At 39.0% G+C, this 23,665-nt stretch overlaps 1 protein-coding gene across 2 annotated transcripts in view; it reads right to left on the bottom strand.

The window, feature by feature from the left end:
* Window positions 1-3,644: 3,644 nt before the first annotated feature.
* Window positions 3,645-23,665, bottom strand: part of LOC100549159 (transmembrane protease serine 11E-like) — a 42,837-nt gene continuing 22,816 nt past the window's right edge. The window contains exons 6-11 of one of the 2 annotated variants that reach the window (XM_085222732.1): window positions 21,293-21,456; window positions 12,617-12,655; window positions 9,494-9,689; window positions 8,614-8,873; window positions 7,724-7,866; window positions 3,645-6,392 (exon numbers count right to left, since the gene is read on the bottom strand). In XM_085222732.1, the coding sequence (XP_085078858.1) occupies window positions 6,231-6,392; window positions 7,724-7,866; window positions 8,614-8,873; window positions 9,494-9,689; window positions 12,617-12,655; window positions 21,293-21,456 (964 nt within the window). In that variant the 3' untranslated portion in view covers window positions 3,645-6,230. Of the gene's footprint in view, window positions 6,393-7,723; window positions 7,867-8,179; window positions 8,368-8,613; window positions 8,874-9,493; window positions 9,690-12,616; window positions 12,656-21,292; window positions 21,457-23,665 lie in introns of those variants that run through there. The other variant, XM_085222733.1, reaches the window with a different exon arrangement.

Below are 23,665 nucleotides of genomic sequence, written 5' to 3' on the forward strand. Positions count from 1 at the left end.
GTTTTTTGTTTGTTTTGTTTTTCATAGAATCACAGTCATTAAGGTTGGAAAAGACCTCTAAGATCATCCAGTTCAACCATCAACCCATCCTCACCATGCCCACTGACCTCTCCTTCTGTGCCACATCTACCCACTGCTCAAACCCCTCAGTGACCTCACCACCCCCCAGGGCAGCCTGTGCCACTGCCTCGCCACTCTTTCTGAGAGGAAATATTTCCTAATAATCAACCTGAACTTTCCCCTAAGCCATTCCCTGTCATCCTGCTGCTGTTATTTGGGAGAAGAGGCTGATCTCATCTTGCTACAACCTCCTTTCAGGCAGTTGTATAGAACCATAAGGTCTTCCCTGAGCCTCATCTTCTCCAGACTGAACAACACCAGCTCCCTCAGCCGCTCCCCATTAGACTTGTGCTCCAAACCCTCATAGTTCTGCTGCCCTTCTGTGGACACACTTCAGGGCCTCAATGTCTTTTTTGTAGCGAGTGGCCCAAAACTGAACACAATATTCAAGGTGCAGCCTGACCAGAGCTGAGTACAGGGAGACAATAGTGGTATTCAGCCAGTGCAGATCAACTAAAGCAAGCTGTGGTAACTACTGCAGTCTCCACAGAGCTCTGGTACCACCAACTCCACATCACCTTCCATTTGTATCACTTTTTTTGCCACCTCTCCTCTTCCCATTTCCTGGGTTTGGTTAAGACCCCAATACTAAGAGCCCTACCACCAGGCTGGTGACATCGCCCTTCAAGTCCCCCTTCTTTCAAATCCCAAGTTTTGATCTTTGTGCATTCACATCTGTTACATTATTTTCAATTATATTAGAATTTCTACCTCCTGTAACTGGTACATGACTGACCGGTATATGACTGACTTGATCCTTCCAAGTCTTCCCCAATTACGGGAGCAGCTTTTGTGCTGAATTATTAAATAAGACTAAGAGTGGTTGGACAACACTCATCATTCAATCACAGGCCTTGCTGCGGCAGGATCACACTGAAAGTACTTCCCCACTAGATGTGGGTTTCTTACAACAGAGAGAGAAGATACAGACAAACTTCCTAGAACCACTAGAGGCCACTAGAAGTCTAAAATAGTGGACTGCAAGACAGAATAAACCAAGAAAATAATGCAGGAAGAATGCAATTCATACTAGTAAGGCAATTGATATTTAAGGCTGGTATTTGCTTTTCATCTTTTTTGCAAAAGACCTGAAATCAGACTATACAAATAAATATAAAATCAGTTACATTATTTCAAAGACTTCAAGAGCCACGCACATACCTCATGAAATGAATTACTTGGAGTTCCAGCTCTAAAGAGTAAAAAAAAAAAAAAAAAGAAGAAAAGTTTTAAGATGCCAAAAAAATATCAGCTTTAGTTTTGCCACTTAGATATTTTTTCTCAGTGATTTTTACCTTTAATTTGTGGTTTCTTTCCTTAAAAGTGAGCATGTTTTTCTCTATATATATTTAAAGTTAAACTAACATTTATTATTTTAAAGAATGTATCATTCAAATGTGTTATGAAAAATTAAAAAAAAATGATCTCCTACATACCCTGTTTCTGTCCTGATTTTTGCACTCTTGAGATGCACATCACCTCAATATGCAGTATTTCACACAAGCCAGATTTTGTGTAGTAACATTGAACACTGAAAAGCCCTTTGCCTAAATGGAGAAAGAGCAACAACCAGTTAATTCTTGCCCATCATTTCAGGAATAAAACAAAGACTCACTGTCAATGAAACTATAAATACGGGCATTCTAAGCTCAACTGCCAAATAAAACCAACAGGTTCTGTTTACCATAGAAGCCAAAGAAACTGGTTCCCAGACACATCAATTGGCAGCAGGTATACTCAGGAGCTCTCTTTTTTGACAGCACCAAATAAAAAGCATACAGGTCTAGTGCTTATTTTCCAAGATTGCAAAAGTTGAAACTTCTGGAGCCACTTCTTTCTTTTCATGCACAACCTTATCTTTTATAAATATATATAAATCTAAGACCTTAGTTACAAAAAATAAAAATAATTAATTGGAAAAGAAAATAATCCTCTGTAGTTATACCAGATTAAAGTAAGCTATAGTTTTTGAAATTGGCAAAAGGTACCAACACAAGGCTTTCTGGCATTCTGAGGCCAATCATTGGTACCTTGCTATCGGAACAATCTTTCTGTGCTTGGGCCAGTGCATTATTGTAGATTCATTCTGTGTACAGGTATCGAATACTTCTTTAAAGCCTGCAATTAAATGTCTGCAAAAGGAACTACAGCAAATGCTGTAAAGCTCCCTTCCATTTGCTATGAAAATCTCAAATACTAACACTTTTTAAGTCTTAATTTTCTAAATTTCAGGTGCAATTTCTAATTCTTGATAAGAACTCCCTAGGGGAGATTTGGGAGGATGTCTTTGCTTTTTCTGACTTATTCAGTTAATAAATTAGCCACAAATCTCCTTATCATTTTCTCACTAGTAATGTGTTACACGATTCTCTTTAGCACACAGAAATATCCATAAATCCATATCAGCAACATTACTTCAGTGGATTTCCAAACATCTTGCTGTAGGCTGTGGCTGGCCATGGGCTCTTAAAAAAAATGAGGTGTTGTCTGGTAAGGCTTTTATCTACTCTTTTTGATGGGACATGCAGTGTGGAAGTGCTTTGCTGGCACATTTAAAAGGCCCCCACCTTCACAGTGTGATGGGCTAGAGAGTCTTCTCACTTAAAGCTGCTCTAGATAGTGTGATACCTTCCTAGAAACCAACATTCTTAAAGAATCCTGATGCAGATAAACAAAAGGTACCAATTACCCAAGGTGATTCCAAGCTAACATGCTTGAAAGCATTTCCAAAAGCAAAAGCCAGCTTTTCCATGCACGAGTATCTCTAACACAAGCTGCAAATTGCCAGATAAGTATTAATTGGGGTACATAATAATACCTTTTGGCTTTCAGCTCTTCTAATTTGTTAACAGGAACAGTAGACGTGGAATTGGAGTTCTACAAGCTTTACTTACATAAGGGATCCCAATGACTGCTTGATGTCACTCAACCAGACCTCCTCAGGCAATTAGGCCTTGTGCAATCAGGCTCTTATTTCCTTCCTTTTGTGCTTCAGGTTGCAAGTTAGCATTGGGCAAGCCTCAACCAACTTGATTTGGATAACCAGAAGTTTGGAACATGCTTCTGGAAGCTGTAAATCTGCCTGGGTAATCTCAGGAGAATTGGTACATCAGTTGCATAGAAGTCCCTACTGCCAAGAGCCAGGAAGGTCACATTACAAGGATAGGATTTCGCAAGGCAAGAAGCACGGTGGTTGGTTCCTGGATGAAGGTTGAGATTTACTCTCAAATTTACATAGCACTAACTGTATTGAAATTCCCATTAGAGTGTTTTAGTGTTTTAAAAAAATTAATGTCTCACTTCTGTTGCTGCAGAAATGTCTGTAAAGCTCCAGCCACTGTTAGAACCAAAATTCCTAGGATCAGGAACGAACAGAAAGGACTGAAGTTTCAGAATAGTCTTACAACAAACTAAATAATAGTCTATTCTGAATCAATCACACATTTCAACAGAGTTACTGTTAAAGAAGAAAGGACAAAAAAAAGGAGCAATTGTTTTTAAATACATTTAATGTTATGAAATATATTACCTTTATATCATTCAAATCCTTACTAAATCTTAACAATAATAAAAGGCTTTTAAAAATCTTTTTCCTTAATCACACAATAGTCTCTCTTTTTTTTTTTTTTAATTCTACCACAGAAAACAGAATCTTCATAAATAAAACACTGACATGGAGTATAAGACAAACCCAGGCCAGACAGTTTGTTAAAAGTTTGTGAAGAAAAGTGCATCTGGCTGGCTCAGGACTCCCTGAGTAAAGTAGACATTCTCCCACTCGCCTCTTGGCTGTTTGGCCTCTCACAATAAAATCTGAAATAAAGGCTGCCTTTCTCATTTTAAAGGTATTAAATACATGTTACTTTCAGTGTGAGGTAGGAACCAGTTTATACGGATTATAGATAGCCTGGGCCTTGACCCCTTATTGCTGCCCCTCCATTTGGTACACAAAAAAATAGATTTAAGTGAAAAACAAAGCCTTACATCCCTCTGAAAGTGAACTACAGTTTACTTTCAATTGCAATTCATCTGCTGATTATAAGGAAGGGCATTCAGCTTCAAAACAATAAGAGGCACAAAAAACTAGGTGTAATTTCTTTTCCCCATTCTCCTACAGAAGTGGGACCTGAACACTACAAGAAAACAGTGTTCCCAAGTGACCTAATCCCAAACTCTACAGTTTGCATTTAGCCCAGAGTAAATTCTTAGTTTAAAAATAGCAGCAACTCAAAAGTGCATAAATTACAAACTTCATCAATAAATTAAGGAAACAGATTTGCTGCATCCAACTATCCTCCTAACTGTCCCAAGATCCTTTTCATTTTTAAATGAACATGGAAAATCAGAAGAAAGATATTATTATTTCAAAAGCAAAGCTGAACTAAAACCTTCAATTCTTTCTGAGACAAGGCATCTTCATTTTTGATGGTTGCTTGTTTTGTTTTGTTTTGTTTTAATTAAAATTCAAAAGATATGGAAAAAAGACTGGAAGGAGCTGAAAAATAAGACGGTCTCTCTCCCACCCCTTTAATGCTTCAACATAGGATTTTCCATCCACGTGTTCATTTTCATTCAGGGTTTGACTTTTCAGGAAATGGTAAGCATCCTGTTCCCATGGATTCTGATTATTACAGAGCTTGCACAGTAGAAAGGCTGAGGAGAGACCCAATCCTGAGCAGAAGAGGAGGTGAGATGCTCTGGAGAGATTTTCAGTTGTTTTAAGTTTAGCTGTGGGGTTTGCAGCTTCTTTCACGTCTCGTACAGACTCCTGTGAGTCCTGTATTCACAGCCTAAAAGCAGTCCTGTGGCCATTCAAAGACAGCAGAAGGAGACAGTACTGGATTGACATTTTGGTTCCATATGTTGAAGGCCTGGGCTGTAGAGAACAGCAATAGTCATGTCACTGGACTCCCTTCCACCAAAAATCTAGTAGATGTCATGCACCGAGGTAGGAAAAGTGCTTAATCTGCATGTAAGGATAGCGTTTACTCTGAAGTTTCCATCTGGACTGTTCTTCAATATGAAATTGCTCTTCAGACTCATAAGACAGGATCATATTTATCCATGGCAGAAATTAATCCATCAGTGAAACAAGATGGTTTATCACAATTTATTTTCTTTGCAGTGAGATGACTTCTGTTGGCTGGCATGCCCTTGGAAAGCACACTATTTCTTGACTTGAAGTAAAAAGGTCCCAGATTATTTGTGGTTTATTTTTCCTTTAGCATAAATTTAAATGCTAGGTTGCATTCCACAATGGGGTCACACATTACAAATAAAGTTTGGTAGAGCTAGTGTTGCTGCATCATTAGCATGATGTCAGTTGAACTGTCTGTAGAGAAGGGCATTGGTCCAGAAGTAGCAGCACAGCATCGCGATAAAGCACTTCTACAAAAGCATTTTTGAGTAACTTGAACTTTATAAAATCTATCAAAAAAAATCTGTTTAAAAATGTGCTTTATAACAAGAATATCAAACTTCTGTCTTGTTCCATTGAACTAACTGCAAGCACAGAAATCCTCCTCTTCCTTAGTTTGGACCTACCCTCAGTCCTGGCGGATCCAATACTAGTTATGAAGACCACTGAGCAGGGTGAGTATCCAGGGTCTCAGATGCAGTCTCTGTGCAGATGATGATCTCTAACAAGAATAATAATCACGGGTTCACTTTCCTAGAAACACAGCTGTGACAACATTTGCTTCACTGGAGGAAGAAGGTTCAGCTTCTCTATGCTTAGAGTGTGGACATCTTCAGACCTCAGCCATAGCTGAAAAAAATTTCTTATTTCCTGAAAAAATGTTTGTGTTTATTAAGGAGGTAAATTGCTAGCTTTTAAATGTTAGTTTAATAACACCTGTTTATAATTTCTGATAAAGATGAGAACGCTTCAAAGCTCGAATATGAGGAAGGCAATCTCATATGTTTAGTATAAATTCACAAGAGCTTAGGATCTCTGACAGCAAAGATAGTGCTTGCTGCAGGCAAAACTTGCTTTGACCAAAACTAATAGGAATACATATATTAAAAAAAAAAAACAAAACCTTTCACAAGTACAGACAATTATGAGTTACATGTAACCTATATAATTTTATCCATTTTTGACTTTGGAATTAGATGCCAGTTTTTGAGGTAATCCAGTCACGGAAATAAGTCACTCGTGTGTAAACTCCAGGTTTGTTTGGCTTGGCACATTCATCTCCCCAGCTCACTATTCCCACGAGGTACCACATCAGTCTAGAATCTGGAGTAACCAGTGGTCCCCCAGAGTCTCCCTGGAGAAAGAGGAGGGAAAAAAAAAAAAAGATTTAATTGTTCAGAAGGGAAAATATAATAGATAATATAATATCATAGATAATATATAATAGATAATATAAAATCATAGACAAGAGGGTCTGTTGCATCGAATAAGACAGAAAAGCAAGCAGTATTTCAAGAGCTGCCATTTGTGTAGAATCCAGGCTGTATATGAAATTTGAGTCTGCAGTCAGTAGCTATTTCCTGTTTGCCATGAAGTCTCTTGACCCACCTGCGATTGCATAGTATCCTTCCATTAAAAATCAAGCAAACAAAAAATTCCCTTCTCATTCTGTGACCCTTCTCATTTTGTGAAACATTCCTCATACTGCTTTGTCTTCTCTTCATACAAAGTCGTTTTTACATTTGTTTTTACAGTAACCACTATCCTTTCAACAAACTCTTTTAGACACTTGCAGCAATAACATTTCAGAAAGGATTTCATCAGAAAATTGGTCTTCTAATTAGATAATATCTCCTTAAGACATTAGTCACTCTCAAAGGCTGAATTCAGATACTGTTAATAGCATGACGTGGTAGTAATAGTTCACTGGAAATCTTGCAGGCTTAAAGGCAATTGTCACACAACAGAACAAATACACCATCATCCAGCAAAATGCATTACTGAAACACACAGCAGCTGTACCCTTTTGTTCAGGTCTCTTCAATGCTGAGTGGGACAGGAACAGAGGAAGTAGGTCTCCAGTACTTACCTGCAAGCAGTTTTGTTTAAATCCATAGGACTGGGATTCTGGAAGGGGTCTGTTTTGAACAAGTACTTACAAGTATATATATATTTTTTTATAAGTAACATTAATAGCAGTTGCCTTTTTAAAAGTTATCCCTATGGAAATATTTTTGCAGGTGGTAAGATTTTTGTTCAAACACCTGCAAAAATATAAGTACCTGCTAGTGATTGCTGTCCAGCAAATAAGGGTCTGGTGTAGAATGGCAACAGTAAAGAAGGAATAAAGCATCAATATACAGGATACATTTTTGAAATACAGTTAGATTTCATAGAAGATATTATGAGAAGCAATTGGGCTTATAGCAGCTATTTTGAGTTACAAAATGAAAATTTCATCTCATGCCATGAAAGGTTTAAGTTCTGAGTATTACACTAATTTAGCTCCTTCACAGTATGGATTTTATGTGCTAAATAATTTTAAGAAATGCTACTTCACATCTTAATTGCTGTTTGAACAGAGCCTGTATAAAGGACTAATATACCGTTAGTGAATATTTGGTCAGCCAAATACTGGAATCAATATTAAAAGAGTTTTCCTTTCTAATTTTCAGTTATTGTTACCTGACAAGCATCTACTCCTCCTTCCAAGTATCCAGCACATAACATCCTGGGTGTTATGTCCCCATCATACACTTCTTCTTTGTTGCAAGTGTCTGAGTCGATAAGTTTCACTGTTGCTTCCTGAAGAGCATTAGGAGTGGGACCTGAGAGAAGAAGTAGTACAGACATTAACGGAATTGCATTTAATGTTCTCTTATGAAGCACCAGATTAATTTGGTATAATATGGAGGTGTTACTTCTTACTCTCTCTAGGCTGGGCCCTTAAGGAAAATGTACATACTCACAGTTTCATGTAATATTAAGACAGAACTAATGATTGCATGATAAACAGTGCCGCAAGTGTAACACTGTATTGTACAAAGTTCCATCTTATACCATGGAATACAAATTACCTATCCATTTGGGCACATGATATGGCATCAAGGCATCTTGGTTCTATTGCTAAATGTACTCACAGCTTGGCTTGATATGTGTGAGTCTGGACAAGTGATCATATGTAGCTCACTGTGGAAATTTTCTTGAAAGCCTGCACAGCTCTCTGTAGGATTCTGGCTCGAACTAAGATAATATTTTCTTAGGCTCTCCATTAACACATGCGTGGCTTGACTACCTGTCTCAAGTATCTACAATATAAGATAGAAAAGCTGGAAAAAAAAAAAAAGAGGACATTTATGCTATTTTCTGCTTCAGTGGATAGTACCTCTCTCTTTGTCAAATCTAATTTTAGAGCAAGAAACTGCTGCTCACTGTTGAACAAATCTATTGCTTATAGACAAAAAATTAGGCTTGCTGCCATGTAACATACAGCTACACAAGTGATACGTATTCAGTAGTAAATCAGAGCTATGGTTCATGCAGTACATGGGTTGCCTGGCAGACTTGGGACTCACCGTCATTGGTAAGTGCTCCCCAGCCTGTGATGACAGCATAAATGTTATATGGAAAAGTCTGAGATGGCTCAGGCAGACAAACACGGTGTATGTTACTCGTAAACTCAACTTGTTTAGAGAGCTTCACAAGTGCAATGTCATAATCATGTTCTGGGTAGCGGTACATTTCGTGAATAATAATAGTCTTGACAGATCGTTTCAAGGTTGGTGGCTTCAAAAGAGCTCCAAAAGTAGCAGTCCACTTGTGAGGGTGACTCATTCTGAAAAAGGTAAGAGTGCTGTAAATAACTGACTGTAAATACAAGTACTCGGGTGTTTAAACTTCTCACTTCCCATAACACTGTGCCCCATGTAATTGTGGGCTGCTGCTAGAAGAGGGCAATCTTGCACTCCCTTCTCAACCATGGTTTCCTACTCCCTTCAACTTCTCATTCCTGATCTAGCCACTGTTTAGTCAAAGGGCGTATGCAATCAGCCCAAAAAGCTCTTCTAGAAAAATCATCTTTACTCTTTCTGGATGTTAATAATTCATTCAAACAGTTGTTCCATCTTACATGTCCTGAAGCTTCACGATGGCTGCACTTGAAACAAAAAGTTCTGAGAGTGCATGGTTGAATGGAAAGGTAGAAATCTGGGCTCAGAACTTCTGTAGCAGCCTGCAGCAGCAGCAACCTAATTACAGTGTGAAAGAGCACCTTTAGAAACAAGTGATAGGCTCGCCCCAAACCTCTTTTTTTTTTTTTCTTTTTTTTTTTTCCTCCAAGGCAGGCAATTCTTCTCCTGGAAAGAGTTAAGGGTGTATTGTAAATCTGGAAAGCCCCACAGCTTGATCCAAACAAGGCACATTCTGCTGCAGATTCTCTCTAAGCTGGGAACTTACTCTCTGAAGCAGTGAGCAGCAGATACAAGCCATGTATTGCTGATGAGCGTAGCACCACAGCGATGGACATTATTATACTGCAAACTAGCTTGCCATGGCCAGTCTCCAGTCTCTGCAGAAGACAATCCTCCAACTATTCGCAAGGATGTTGCTTTTGCTATGGACTTGACCGATCTATTCTGTCGTAACCCGCAGACTGTCAGAGAGGAAAAAAACATGTATTAGTTACTCATCTGTTTAGTAAACATGCCTGCCAATGGCTGTAGGTACTGTGGAAAATAGATGTCAAAAATCACACACCAGTAGGTTCTCCAACAGTATACCATCAATATGAAAATATACCTTCCACCAGACCCCAGAACAGAGATCCTCATGCACAACCCAGTCTGTTAGAAGCCTGAATGAACAACTGACTATCATGGTAAACCATGATGGTCAACGATTCAGGCTGAGGTGCACCAATTAGCCCAAATCAAGAATCAAAACTCTTCACCATACAAACAGGACAATTCCCAAGTCTAGGGATTGCCAACTCAAACATTTCAGCTGATTTGTCACAAGGATAAAACATGAATGATGGCAGTGGTCCAAGCCATGGGTTTTTTACTAAGCACGCATGCAGAGTACATAAGTAAGTTGCTGCTTGGAACCAGGCAGTCGTACACTGCACACTGCACAAATGGCAATTTGCAAACAAACCTTGAGAGTTGCTTCAGGCAAAGAGCAACATGCCAATCCAAGCCAGAGATCAAAAAAATAAACATGGATACCTCCAGCATGGTGTGCATCCATGAAATATTATCCTCCAAACTTGAAGAGAAATGAAAATATCTGTGGCTTCAGCCACAAAACAGACATTCAGGAACAGCTGAAGCTCCCCAGTAGCTTTAGAAACTTCCTCAAGCTATTTCAGCTTTTTTCTCCCATTCAGTCAGCATCAAATTCATCTTACCTGTACCAAGACTCACTAGCTTTCATCCAGGCCCTGATTTCAGCTAGACATTAGGAAAGTAGAGATATAGAACTATCCCAATTGTTTGAAAAAGAGACAGAGCTAAGAATTATTTGCATGGTGACAATATCAAATGAACTATTGCACTGTCTGTCTCCCTCAGACAGTGACCCACAGGGGGGACAACGTGGAAATCCACAATACCTCACTGAAGAGCTGCCAGCACCAGACCCTTGAAGTCCTCAGAAGGCAAACACTGGAGCCACGCAGAGTGTAACCTCTGCCCCTTCTGCTAGGATCTGCACAAGGTGATGTTAACAGTACCTCATAGTCAAAAGCAGCAGTGATAACTCAGCAGATCGAAAGCTGTTCATAAATTTGGAAAATATCACACAATATCTAGAAACTCACAGGATCAGTGTAGTGTCTGAACTGTGATGAAATTTAAAACTGCAATGAAGGAAATCGCTGGCATGTAAAGATATAGCTACTTTGTACAAAACTTCCCATGTGAAAGGAAAACGGGAGAGTATACCATAGCTGATGTGATTGTCTATACTAGCATGTTCTCCTCCTGAAAACTATTGGTAATCTTCAATTACTGGACCTAGATCTGCACAATGCTATCAACTACCTGTTGTGTTCAAAACACAAAGGAAAACTCACAGTTCCCTCAGGAATCCAGGAACACCAGAACTTCAAATGAACTCAAAAATAAATGTTATTTCATCTTCCATTACTTGAAACTCATCTGAAGATGTGTTTTTTACAACTTTTCAATCACTAAATAAACTTCGTCCCTGAAAGCTTAAACATCTTTAAAACAGACTACCTCAACTTGATCCCTACAAATGTATCTTTAGAAGACTGATCATACTGTCTTACATTTCCATAACAATTTTTGAGCTACCAGCCATTCCAAAGCCATAATATTTTCATTATAACCAGAGACTGACATAACTTTTGTACATTTTCCCATTGTCCTTCCTTACTTCCAATACACACAAAAGAAAATTCCAATCTTCCAGTTTTTAAGAGCACACTGAAAGCCACTATTTAAAAATCCTCTGCATGTGCCCATTCCTACTAGATTTTGTGCCATCTTACACTCACAGGATGTACTATAGGCCTCTGCCTGGTTGCTATCCTTAAAGTGTAAACCTCATCACTTCGTGCATGTATGGAAAAACAGTAGGAGATGAATTGTTATGCTACAGCATCAAAGACAAGCATATATGAAACAGAGTCTGCAGTCTCTCCAAGATGAAGAGAGGACTGGGTGTCAGCCCTACGCGCACAGGATTAGATGTGAGTAAGTACACATTTTAATCCATTTTTAATAGAGATTGCTTTTAAGTGTAACCTGCTCAAATCCCTGATAAGGACTCTCTTACCTTCATCACATTCTCATTAACCTTTCAGATAGCTGCTGTGCTTGATGTTAAAGTAGTCAGTTAGACCAAGCAATTAAATTTTTCTCTATTGGAAGTCCTCACTGTTCACTTGTTTTTTTACTGCCTACACCCAAGAGTTACCTAAATTTCGTAAATCCAGAATTATCCAAATTTTTTAGCCTTCACATAAAAACATGGCTTATTGTCTACATGTCCAATGACACAAAATAAGCAAGTGTCCTGAACACCACAGTGCTCAGCCCCTATTTGCTAAGTCATCCATTTCCTAGATACCAGGTTTTACATTTAAGATGCACCCTCCACCACACCGATGCTGCTGAAGACAGGATTGTGCTATGGCCATCTGTCATCCATAGAGTGATGCAGCAGGACCTGCATGTCTTCCCTCTGCACAAACCTGGGGATTTCTAAAGAGCTCTCTCTAAACTGCTGTTATTTTAACAGGAGGAAAAACTGATGGAACTCAGAAATGGGTGGGGACTTTTCCTAGAATGAAGTTTCACCCCATTTATACTGATTGTTTTTGTCAGTAGTTAGAGTTTTCCTAAGTATGTCAGAAGGCACTAACAAAAGGCTTCTCTATGACTAAGACTTCTTATCTAGGTAGGATTTTCTTACATGTGTAAAGCACAAGGACACATTCATTTGATAAGAGGGAAGAGAAAAGGCTTTGAAGAGCAAGGAAAAGTGCTTGGAGGGTCTTAACGTTAATTACAATAATCAGAAGTTTCTCAAGCTTAAAAAGCCCTCACTTACTGTCATTGAAGATTGCTTCTGCTCTTCTCCTCTCCACAGCTGAAAAAAAAAAAAAAAAAGTCAGAATAGAGCCAGGAAAACATAGACAAGGCTTATCACCTCCATGGTCATCCAGTTCCTGTGGCTACTTGAATGCTGCATGGCCCAACAGGCAGAGGTAGGCTGCAATAGAAGCCAGGAAAGCTCATATGTGGTTATGTCCTTGCACTGGTTGTCACACTCCTGCTCTGCAGTGCAGTTTGCTGTACTCCAGGCAGTCAATATCCTCAGAGGTCCAGGCCAAAGTGTTGCTCTGAGTATGTGACAATACAGTACACCTTGTCTGTCACTAATGAGCACTGGCTCAAGGTATCAGGTATCAGACTCCCCCCCTGCTTACACAGTGCTCTCTTTTTCATGAGAGCTACCATTCCAGGTGCCGGCAATCTAGAGGATAATCACACTTTTAAAACTATTGATAAATTGTCTAGAGGCTCTTGTACAGTATCCACAACTTCACAGTCTGCAGATAGTCTCAGCAGATCTCTGACCTTATCCACGTCCTTCTTTTTTATTTTCTCTTTGCAGCTACATAGAATAATATCCTAGCTTTGATTCCAAACCATGCCAACCAGGACAAAGAATTTTTTTAGAATGCAAAGGGCTCTGCCTGTTGGCTACTGCACTCTTACCGCATTTTGCTTGTGCATTTGACAGTACTTCTGGTATGCATGTTTGCAATCCACTACTACTAGATAAGTACTCAAACTTTATATAACATTAAGCAGATTATGATATAAAAAGGAAACCAAAGGACTGCAAATGAGCATACAGCTGAATTGCAGGGAACATTACAGAACAAAGCCAGTGGCAGGGCAGACATATGTGCATGCAACCACTGCTTTATTTTATAGAAATGGGAGCTGAGTTATAATTGAAAGTTTGTATAGTGACACAGTTTTATTCACCATTCATGTAATAAAGCCAGATAAGGTTTACCGGCAAGCAAGCAACAACTTGTGAGGTCCCCTGTCAGTACAAGTGCTTACTTGCACTTAACTGCTGTGACAGAGAAAGGAGATAACACTCAAGTAGAGGTACTTCTGGCTTTGGAAATGCTTGCTACAGTCCATTAATTTTCTTGGATAATATTGTTTGTTGCCAAGATTCCTTAAATCTGTAATAGTACCAGATAATAAAAGTTACACCAGCAGAGAACTCTAGCAGCGCTGCAAATTTTAATAAGCTAAAAAGCGAGGAAGAAGTGGGTGGAGAGCCACACTGAAGATCTGGCTGATTCATCTATGTGGTGATACTGGCAAGAAGTTCTTCAAAAAAAATCTGGCCCTATTAATTTATTTCAACTCTGATGAGCATCAAGTATTTTCCTGGAAATTCATACTGTTTCCAGTACTATTCAGCATTTGGGTCATTCTAATGTTGTAAAGCTGGAAAATGGAAATAAACCAACAAGTGTAATAAACAGTGAAAGCACATCTTTTGCTTTCAAGTGCAATACTGATTTTTTAAAATTATTTTTCTAATTCTTCTCTGGGTGGAGAGACATTTAACTCATAATGCCTGATTATCAAGCCTGAAGTCAATTATTAATACTTATATTATGTTGCAAAGCTAATCAAGAAGACAAAAGAAGCAACGAGCTTGTTCAAGCACAGTGCCAAAAGCAATTCAGTTGGCATGTTCTCACTACACCGAGTTTTGCTATGAGTCACACAGCTGTTCGGCAAGGCATCCATCAACATCTCTATTTGCTTTTTTTATGAGGCACCTGAAAAAACCTACAAACCTCACGTGGGCAAAACTCTGCTCTGAGACCTATCCATTGCTTCCAGACAGACTATCCCAGATGCTGTTTCTCCAAATATGTTTCCACATGCTGTGAATCTTAAAACAGAATGCCTGTACAGCTCTGAATTTTAGCATATTTTATCAAGACTACATACTGCATGTACTCTCTTTTGCACCCACTGCTAAAGTGCACTGACATCTGCCCAAAAATTTAATGTTGTGTTCGTCAGGGTAGGGTCAATGCTTTGCTCTGTCAGATACAGCGTCCTGGTTGCCTATCTGGAGCATAGGTACCAAAGAAAATACCACAAAAAATAAAAACCAACCAAACAAACAAAAACAAACCAAAAAAAACCTCCACAAAATAAAGGGAGTCCTTAAGAGGCAAAAGCAGGTAGCAACAAAATCTGGGAACACATCACAGAGATTAAACTAAGGACTCAAAGACTCTGGACTCCTCTGGACTCAAAACCATGATCCCAAGCTCAGAGCATGTGTAAGACCTGTAAAACCTGATTTGACATAACTTTCAGATCAACTGAACCCACAGTAGGTACCATCAAAAGCAGAAACACTTTGAGTTGCATGATACTTCTGAAAAAAAAAAACAGATTGTTTGCTGTCTCACCTCATGGGGGGCTTGCCTTCATTTGTTACTTGACATTTTTGTCAAGCTTAGCCAACAGCACACCAGTTCAGACTATGCCAGCCAGTATGTTGCAAGCCATGCCTTGCGAGGCACAAGATGATTTTCTCAGCCCTGCTCATTTACTAGTTGTCCCTAGTCGTTTGTACTACCAAGAAAAAGCATCAATTAGTAACAATTAAAACCTCATATCTCATCCCAGCCACATACGGCTGAAAAAAGTTATTTGTACTGCATTTAGGAAAACAGTGTTCAGGTTTCCACTGTAAACAAGAACAAGTTCAACTTGAATATGCATTGCCTACCTGCCAAGTGGAACTCGCTATTAACGCTATTAAATTAAAGCTTGCTCAACTTATAAGAGAAAACTCATGTTTAAATTAAAATCACAGCAATCTACTGAAATATGGCTTAGAGAAACAATCTTTCAAAAGAGGGCCCTGTTCTCCAACTGGATGATCAGTAAATATAGTTATTTTGTATATACAGTTAGCTCAATCTTTGGATACACGGAAGTTATTGGTCTCAGTTTCATATGAATGAGAAAAGTGACCTGGTACAGTTATTATTTAGGATTATTATCAGTTAATATCCTATTTTTACTCCTGAATACACATTTGAGCAAGCATGGAAGGGAAAGGGGAGTAAACAAAAGTTGGAAAGCAGCTTGATTTTGGTAATTGCCTATAAACAACAGCCACTTAAGGCAAGGATTTCTAAAGGAGTTCAGTGTCCAAAGCCTGTGGTCCTATTTCAAAACCATCTAAACGTTCACAGGTTCATACTTAACTGCAGAGTGAATGTGACCACACCTCTCAAAGCGATTCAGAGATTCCTACAGAAAATAAGATGTGCTTTCTTTGTTATGCCTCAAGTAACATTAGCATTACAGCATTAGAAGAGTACATCTTGTGTCCACTGCCTCACTTAATTTAGTCATGGAGACCAGCATTTACATCAAAGGGGAAATAACCAGAACCCTGAGTGAATCAAATGGAGGAGACATTACACTGAAGAGGTTTAAACAAGGAAAGCAAATGCATTACTAAAGGACATCATGTGTTTTCAGTGGGGAAACTGTCTGAGAGACTTGCAAAATTAAAGAGATAAGAAAGCTGTTTCAAGAATCCAACACCAGGACAATTACTTAATTTTCACAAATGCTAATTTCCACAAGAATTAATTTAAAGGTTTCCAACTGTAGTTTTCTATGTACTATAATGTAACCGCTAGTTTTAAAACTTGCACCAGGGAAAATTCACATTGGATGTTAGGAAAAATTTCTTCTCTGAAAGAGCAGTCAGGTGCAGGAAATGGGCTGCCCAGCCAGGTGGGGGAGTCACTGGAGGTGTTCAAGAAATGTTTAGATATTGTACTAAGAGTCATGATTTAGTGGGGAAATATTGGCAGTAAGTGGATGGTTGGACTGGATGATCTTGGAGGTCTTTTCCAACCTTGGTGACTCTATGATTCTAATATCTCTACCCTAATGCTCTTCAATTATTTCAATGACCACGAAGGCCCCAGGTACTGGAGTAAGATAGGAATTAGATCAGTCCTTCAGAGTGACAGACTCAACCACGTTCCAAAAAACATAAATGAAAGGAAATGCAGAAGTTTCCTGACATACAGCAAAACATGAGTGCTCTGGGCTCATCAATAATAATTTGCTCTTCTGTGGATACATATTGCACACAACCTAAAACATACTCCTACTAGCATTGCTATAATTCCTGTTGAGACTCCAGGGAGTAATTTCCTTAGAGTTAAGCACCCTTGTGGAAGTAGCAAGCATAACTTAGAGACAAGTGATGCAATTCTCATTCCTTCAGCGGGGAAGAGTTAACCTGGTAGGGACAAGACAAAAGCTTTGTACCTCTCATTGTCCCTGTCACCCTTCCCTTCCCTCCCTGCTCCTGTCCACAAGGCCTGTCCTAATATCTGCAACTTCCCCTCATTGCTGCCTTCAACTCCATCTTAATTATTCTCCATATAATAGCCCATCTCTCACTGAAATTTATAGGTCCAAAATTGGTAATAATCTTCTCCTTACAAAGGATGAATGATTCTTTAGTTCATAAACATTCCCCTGCTTGAAAATAACATGCCTTGTGTTGTCAGACATTCACTGAAGCCACATGCATGACAATACATACATGCTTTTGGACTAGAGGATTCATTAGCCAATAACATATGCTGGAATCCTCATTTACAAGTCATGCCCTATGGCATCTCCAGTACAGCATATATTCACTTTCCTTTCATCTCATCCAAACTAAAGTAACAACATCATTGCTATCAAGGAAAATACATTTTTTGTATGTTTTTCAGTTAGCTACACAGGAACTATAGTTCCAGTTAAAAGAAAGGAGTATCACAATGTTTAAAATTCTACTTTAAATTCAAATTGTGGTGTCAGCAATGGCTTTGTAGTACTGTCTGTCACTGTGAAGGGTGAAATGTAAGCCTGGCATGAACAGAGGAGGCAAGTCACATTACTGGAGCAAGACTGTGAGCTACACTGCCACTACCCAGCAAGGGCTAACAGCTGCTGATGACTTACCTGCTCTATTTCAAGTACTGTCTCCTTCCCTTAGGCATACAGGAGAACCCACCATTCATGAAGCTGCTTTATTCCTTAAGTCTTTTTAATGCATGGCTCAGTTTCTGCAAAAATACTCATTTTAAAATACATTTCAGTGTCTCCCATTTCAGCCAGGCTCTGTAAACTGCTGCAAACCACCTTGTGCCAAGGTAACATCATCCAAGTCGGGGAATGTTGAATTGAATCTCTGTTGTATTTGTCAATGTGTTGATGCACATCCTGTTCTACTACCCCAGGCTGCTGTTGTGGGTTTTACAGATATCAAGTACAAGCAAAGCAAAGATTGTCTGATATATTCTTTGAGCTACAACTTGATTAAACATCATTCAGTAATTCAGGTCAGACACTTATCTGAAGGTCTCCCAAATAAGACTTGATAAAGAAGAAATAATCTATTTCCTAGGCTCTGTACTTTGCAAGGAGCTTTAGTAAGTACCTGATGCCAAATAAATAGAAATAATAACAGTTGACTTGTTGATCAAAACCAATTCATGACTCATTGTTCATGGTCAAAACCCTTGGCTGAGTGATAGATGGGAATACTTCCTACTCACTTTGAACAGTGCCAGTGATCTTGCAACCAGTTTCTTTCTGACGTCAAGAGTATATTCCCAAAAACACTTTTTGTGAGACTTCCAACCTACCTGGCAAAGGAAAATAGGCTGGCAAGCTGCTCTATACTTTGCCTAACAGGGATGCAGGCTGTGAGGTGACTCTACTTCTAACCAGGAAATCCTGGGGAAAAAAAAACAGAACAGCCTTATCTCTTTGGTGCCAGAACTATATAGAGGACAAACTGTAACACCTTCTTTCAGTGCCAGTGGAAGAGCAAGTCCTAGTTTGGGTTTTTCCTATATCAGTCATGACCTGACATCTCATTCTGCTGCCTTTCCATGGCTCTTCAGAGAAGTTAGGACTTCATTTGATTCTTCACTGAAAATATTTAGACAGAAAAATTCCATTGGATGCAAGTGCATAAATCTCTATCAATTTCCATTCCTCTTAGACCTATAGCTGATATCTGGAAATACCACCATAGTTGGCTAGGAGTCTAGGAACTGTAAGCTGGACAAGAAAAAAAGAACAGGAACTCCAGTAATAACACATGTGAAGACATCCCAAGAACATTTTTTTTTCCAGCCCTATATAAAGACCATTAACTGTTTAATGATGATACAAAATAGAAACGATATTATTTTGCCTTTTTGTTTGTTTGTTTTACATACTTGCTGTATTTTCACATCAATGCTATCCACCTTCTGTGTTTTTCAAAAACAAAACAAAACCAACAAAAAACCTCTAAACATCATCAGTTTAGATTTTATCTCCCCAAAGCTATTTATTCCCCATCCTCTGAAATAAAGAGGGAAAGCAAAACCCTTGGCTGGCAGACTAATTCTGTGCTTTTGCCCTGGACTGCAGCTTGCAGATTCAAAGCCTGCACCCAATCTGCAAGCAGTTTGCTGGATCTGATCCCCAAAAAGCAAACACTTTTGAGTGAAGTGCAAGTTGAGACACTGTTGAATAACAAGATTAGATCAGATGCTGGGAGGAAGACTTACTCATTCTCCTTATCAGACCCTCCTAGCATGCCATTTAAATAAGTGCCTGACCTGGATTTCTTCAGCTAGTTAGCTATGCTTACCTAAGCTATGCTATATCATGACCCCCAAATTAGAATATTTTCATAAGATGATTACACTGAAAGGTCTAATGATTTTTTTTAGAAACTGTTATGAAAAAGTTCTAGAACTGCCTCAAGATAAGCAAGGATTCCAGCTGGCAAAACCATCAAAGCTATAGTGAAGCATAAGTTAGAAAAGTAATACAGAGCATGAACCCTTACAGGGCTTCTCAACTGTCCTTGATTTAAATACTAGAGTTGGACAGAGAGAAATTTAAAATGCAGAACCTCTCTGGACTTCTGGGATCTGTTGTAAAGCGTCACTTCTTTCAAGAGTGGGGAAGGAGGACGAACTTTGTATTTGAGACATTAATTTCCTCAGAAAGTATAGGAGAGCTCCTGTATTCTCCACTTGAGTCAACATCATTTTCTTAAATGGCACTGCCAAATATAGCTTGCTGAAGACTCATAACACAGCTAAAATACTCTGAGTAAAGAAAGATCCAAATTGTATTGTTGTCTTCTAGAAACGGCAGGGTATTGTTTATGTACCTTTGTATCAGTTGCACAATGCTAGTCCTGTCCTGAGTAACAGACCTATGTAGTCAGTGTTTTATGGTTAAGATGGGACAGCCAATTAAAGCAACAGGAGGTTTATCACAACTTTATCAAAGCAACATTGAGATGCCATCTTTATCTGAAACCAAGTATTTAATGAAAACACTGTGATTCAATTGTACCAGCTAATTTTTTTTAACTAGCAACTAATGTATTGCTGTAGTAGTGCTGGTGCAGTTCAAAGTCAAGAATACAGAGTTTTGAACCACTTCTCTCATTTACCAGATTAAATATAAATAGCTAGTAACCTGATGAGAAGATCACATTTATTTCTAACAATCACCTTTGCACTCTTTCCAATTTTATCCCTTAAGCAAGTCAAACTAAACTAGAATTTTAAGATTTAGTAAGTCATGATTCAACCACTTTAAAAAAAAAAAACAAAAAAACAACAACAGCACTCTTTCAGTCTCTTTGGTTTATGGCTACATGCTGTTTCTACCTGTAAGGAATAAGATAAGTGGTGATTCTTTGTCCATAGGGATGACATTTACCATTGTGAGCCATCCCAATGATGAGGACTGATTGGCCCATCAAGAAACAATGGGCATATGACACTCATATTTGAATTTCTCTACACTCCCCACCTCAAGCACCAAGAGACAGAACAAATGGTTGCTCTCAATCATTTTTGAGTGAGAGGAAGCCTGGATCCATCCAGCATGGGATTTAGCCCAAGATTCTTGTTCATTTCAACAAAGCTGTCTGGCCTCCCTCCTTGCACCTTTGCTGGCTTAAGTAGTCTAGCATGAACAAGCAATCAGGAAGTATACGTATCCATGTACTGTACTGTCACTGTTGTGTTAGGAGTAAGCAGAAGAACTGCAAAAACGAGTGAAGCAAGAATCTGCCTCTTCCTTTTGACCAGCAACTCATTCTTGAAAAGTCTGACTCACAGAAAAAATGCTAACTAATAAACAAAGCTTAGTCTTGTGCAGAGCCTACAGAAAAATTCTCAAACAGATCAGAATTGTAGAAGCACGGAGAAAACTCGCCTGTCACTATCTGTTCAGTAAATCACTAAATCAATCACTAATAGTGCTGTTACTCTTCACATCAGTCAGATGCCAATTTCATAAGAAAGGGCCAGATCCTCACCTGAGAGGTCACATCGATAGGAACACTCTTCCTTTCTTTTTCTTTAACCTAGGAATCTGAAAGGAATTTTGAAAAAGAATTTTCCCAATGCGCGTGCATTCCTCACAAGGACTGACATCCAGGCATAGTTTTTACACTTCCAGGCTCCCTAGGGATGTAAAGACCAAAGGAGCATGTTTGTTTGCACCACTATGTACCACTGTGGTGAGGCTTTCACTCTTTACCTGATGGAAAAATCAAGTTAAATCAATCAGAATAGAACAATAACTAGATTTAAGAGAGAAGTAATATCCTTACTTGAGACAGTAGAAGATCTGACATCTATTCGCAGGGGCCCAGTGTATTTTTTCAGGCCCCTCCATAAGATCCTTTCAACTCTTTTGCGCAGTGCTTCTTTGCAATCCGTGGCAGAGAACCAGAATGTGAGCAAAGCTTCTGCCACCATGCCATCAGCATCTGGACTACAAAAACAAACAAAGCACAGTCTGGTTACTTTCAGCTCATTTTTACATTTCTTAGTTTTCATCTTAGCAACAGCAATGTAACAGAGAATTAAATACATACTTGAATGTTTTGTACTATTTTGAGAGGACTATTAAAAGAAATCCAAGAATTGTCCAGTGTATCGTAGACTAATACAAGGCATGATGTTTTCTGTGAATAAATGGCCTGACCAGTTTTATAGTCCTGGGGTCTAAAAAGCAGTCACTGACCACACATTGATGCAAGAACAGGAGGGAATGGAACTGATTTGCTTGCAATGAAAAGCTGGACATACAGTACTTCTGAAACATCAGACAATTATCAGTATCTAGAGAGACCTTTCCAGCGACCTTTATGTTCACAGAAAAAAATCTCCAACTGCCATCAAAAAGGTAGCTAAGAAAAGAAGAGAAAGTAGTCAACCTAATTTTCAGCACTGCAGCCTCACTCAAAGTCAGACTATCTGCTTGGACATTCCTGGGTGAAAACAGAGAAGTGAAAGAGAAGGTCCTCCAGTTATATCTCACTGCTTGGAACAGTTGTAATTATATGAAGAAAAAATAAAATTAGCAGAAAGTGAGTAGCTTATGCACAAATCATGTAATCAGCTTATGATAGTGGAAAAGAATATGCACCAAAACAAAACAGATAGTTCTGCTATTGCCAGTGAAGGGTAATGAAAAGGCCAGCATTATTAGCCCACCATGGTATGCTGGGTGCTTCCTAACTGAGCAGACAGCACTCAACTTGTCTCAAGGATCTTGTAACTGAGGCCTAGTAGCTAGTTAGATGTGAACTTTCCAACAGGCGTTTTTTTCCCTTAGTGCCAATTTCAGCATGACTGCTACTCTGTTTATTCTCCAGATATTATCTGATCCAAATGTGGGTGTTGCTTTGCATTTCTAAGGTGTTCCTTAACCTCTCCCCCCCCACTCCTCTTCCTGTGCTGTGCCACACTGGAATTACTGTATCAATTCTTGCAAGTACACCACACCTCTTGTAACCTTCAGGTAAATACAGCCTGCCTTGAATCATTCTCTATATAGCAAAGATCCAGAGCCAAAGACACCTATCAAGACATATTCTGTCTTCATTGGTAAACGGTGGATATTCTTACTAATGCATTGCTTCTTCTGAACCAAAAATAATGCTTTTCAAACAAGTTGACAAGAATGACTCTGATTAGGAAAGCTTGCAGTCTAAGCACTTAGAGAGGTATGAAGTTTGCAGAAAGAAATAATATATTTTATTAGGCCAAGTGATATCTGAAGAAGCAAATAAGCTTTGGTGTGCACAGGTCATGCACCCAGCATCACAAACTTCACAGCGAGCACCTCAACCTGTCCTTGGGAACAAAGAGTAGCAAAGGGTATTACTTCTCCTTGCATATTGGCCTCTCTCTTAAGCCATCTTGTCTACATTTACAACACTGTAGCCAGTATCTGAAAACATTCCCAAAGTTACATTGAAATACTCAAATAATGACTTGTGTGTTACGCTTAGCTGGGAGTTAAGCTAAGATAAAGCGGAAGCTAGGATTTCACAGACAAAAGAACTACAAGGAGAGATCAAACACTAGGTATTAGTGGCAAATAAAAAGAGAATAAAGCAAAACAAGAGAACATCATTTCACCACCATAATCCCTAATCTCTTCATCGCAAAAAGTGGCAGAGCAGAGATTCAGAGCAAGGCAAGAAGAAACAGCTCCTGCAAGGAACTGCTGAGCATATTAGAGTTTTCAAAAAAGAGCAGAACTCATGGAATTCAGAAGCAAAAAGGGAAGTGTCTGATACCACTAGGTGCGCAAAGAGGAGGAATGGAAATTGACTTTCACCACTTCCTTCAGCATAAGAATTACAGGCCATCAAATGGTCCAAAGGAGGTGGTGCTTTCACAAGAAACTCCTTATTAAAGGATGGAGGTGCAAGGAGTCCAGGATTGGACAAGTCCTCAGAAAAGACCTCTACTGAGGGTTGTCAAGCAGATAAACCACAACCACTTCAGGAAATCCCAAATGGTAAACAGCTGGAGATAGATATCATATAGAGGAGCAAAAACCTCTGAAATAGTTAACCTGTGCTGGTGCTCCTCCCTAGGCACCTGCTTATGCTCTCTCTAGGAGATCCAATAGTAGACAAGAGGGCCCTTCCTAACCAGCACAACAATATTGATTTTTACTTGACAGT

The sequence above is a fragment of the Meleagris gallopavo genome, chromosome 4 (assembly GCF_905368555.1).
Source record: "Meleagris gallopavo chromosome 4, MGAL_WU_HG_1.1, whole genome shotgun sequence".
Lineage (NCBI taxonomy): Eukaryota > Metazoa > Chordata > Aves > Galliformes > Phasianidae > Meleagris > Meleagris gallopavo.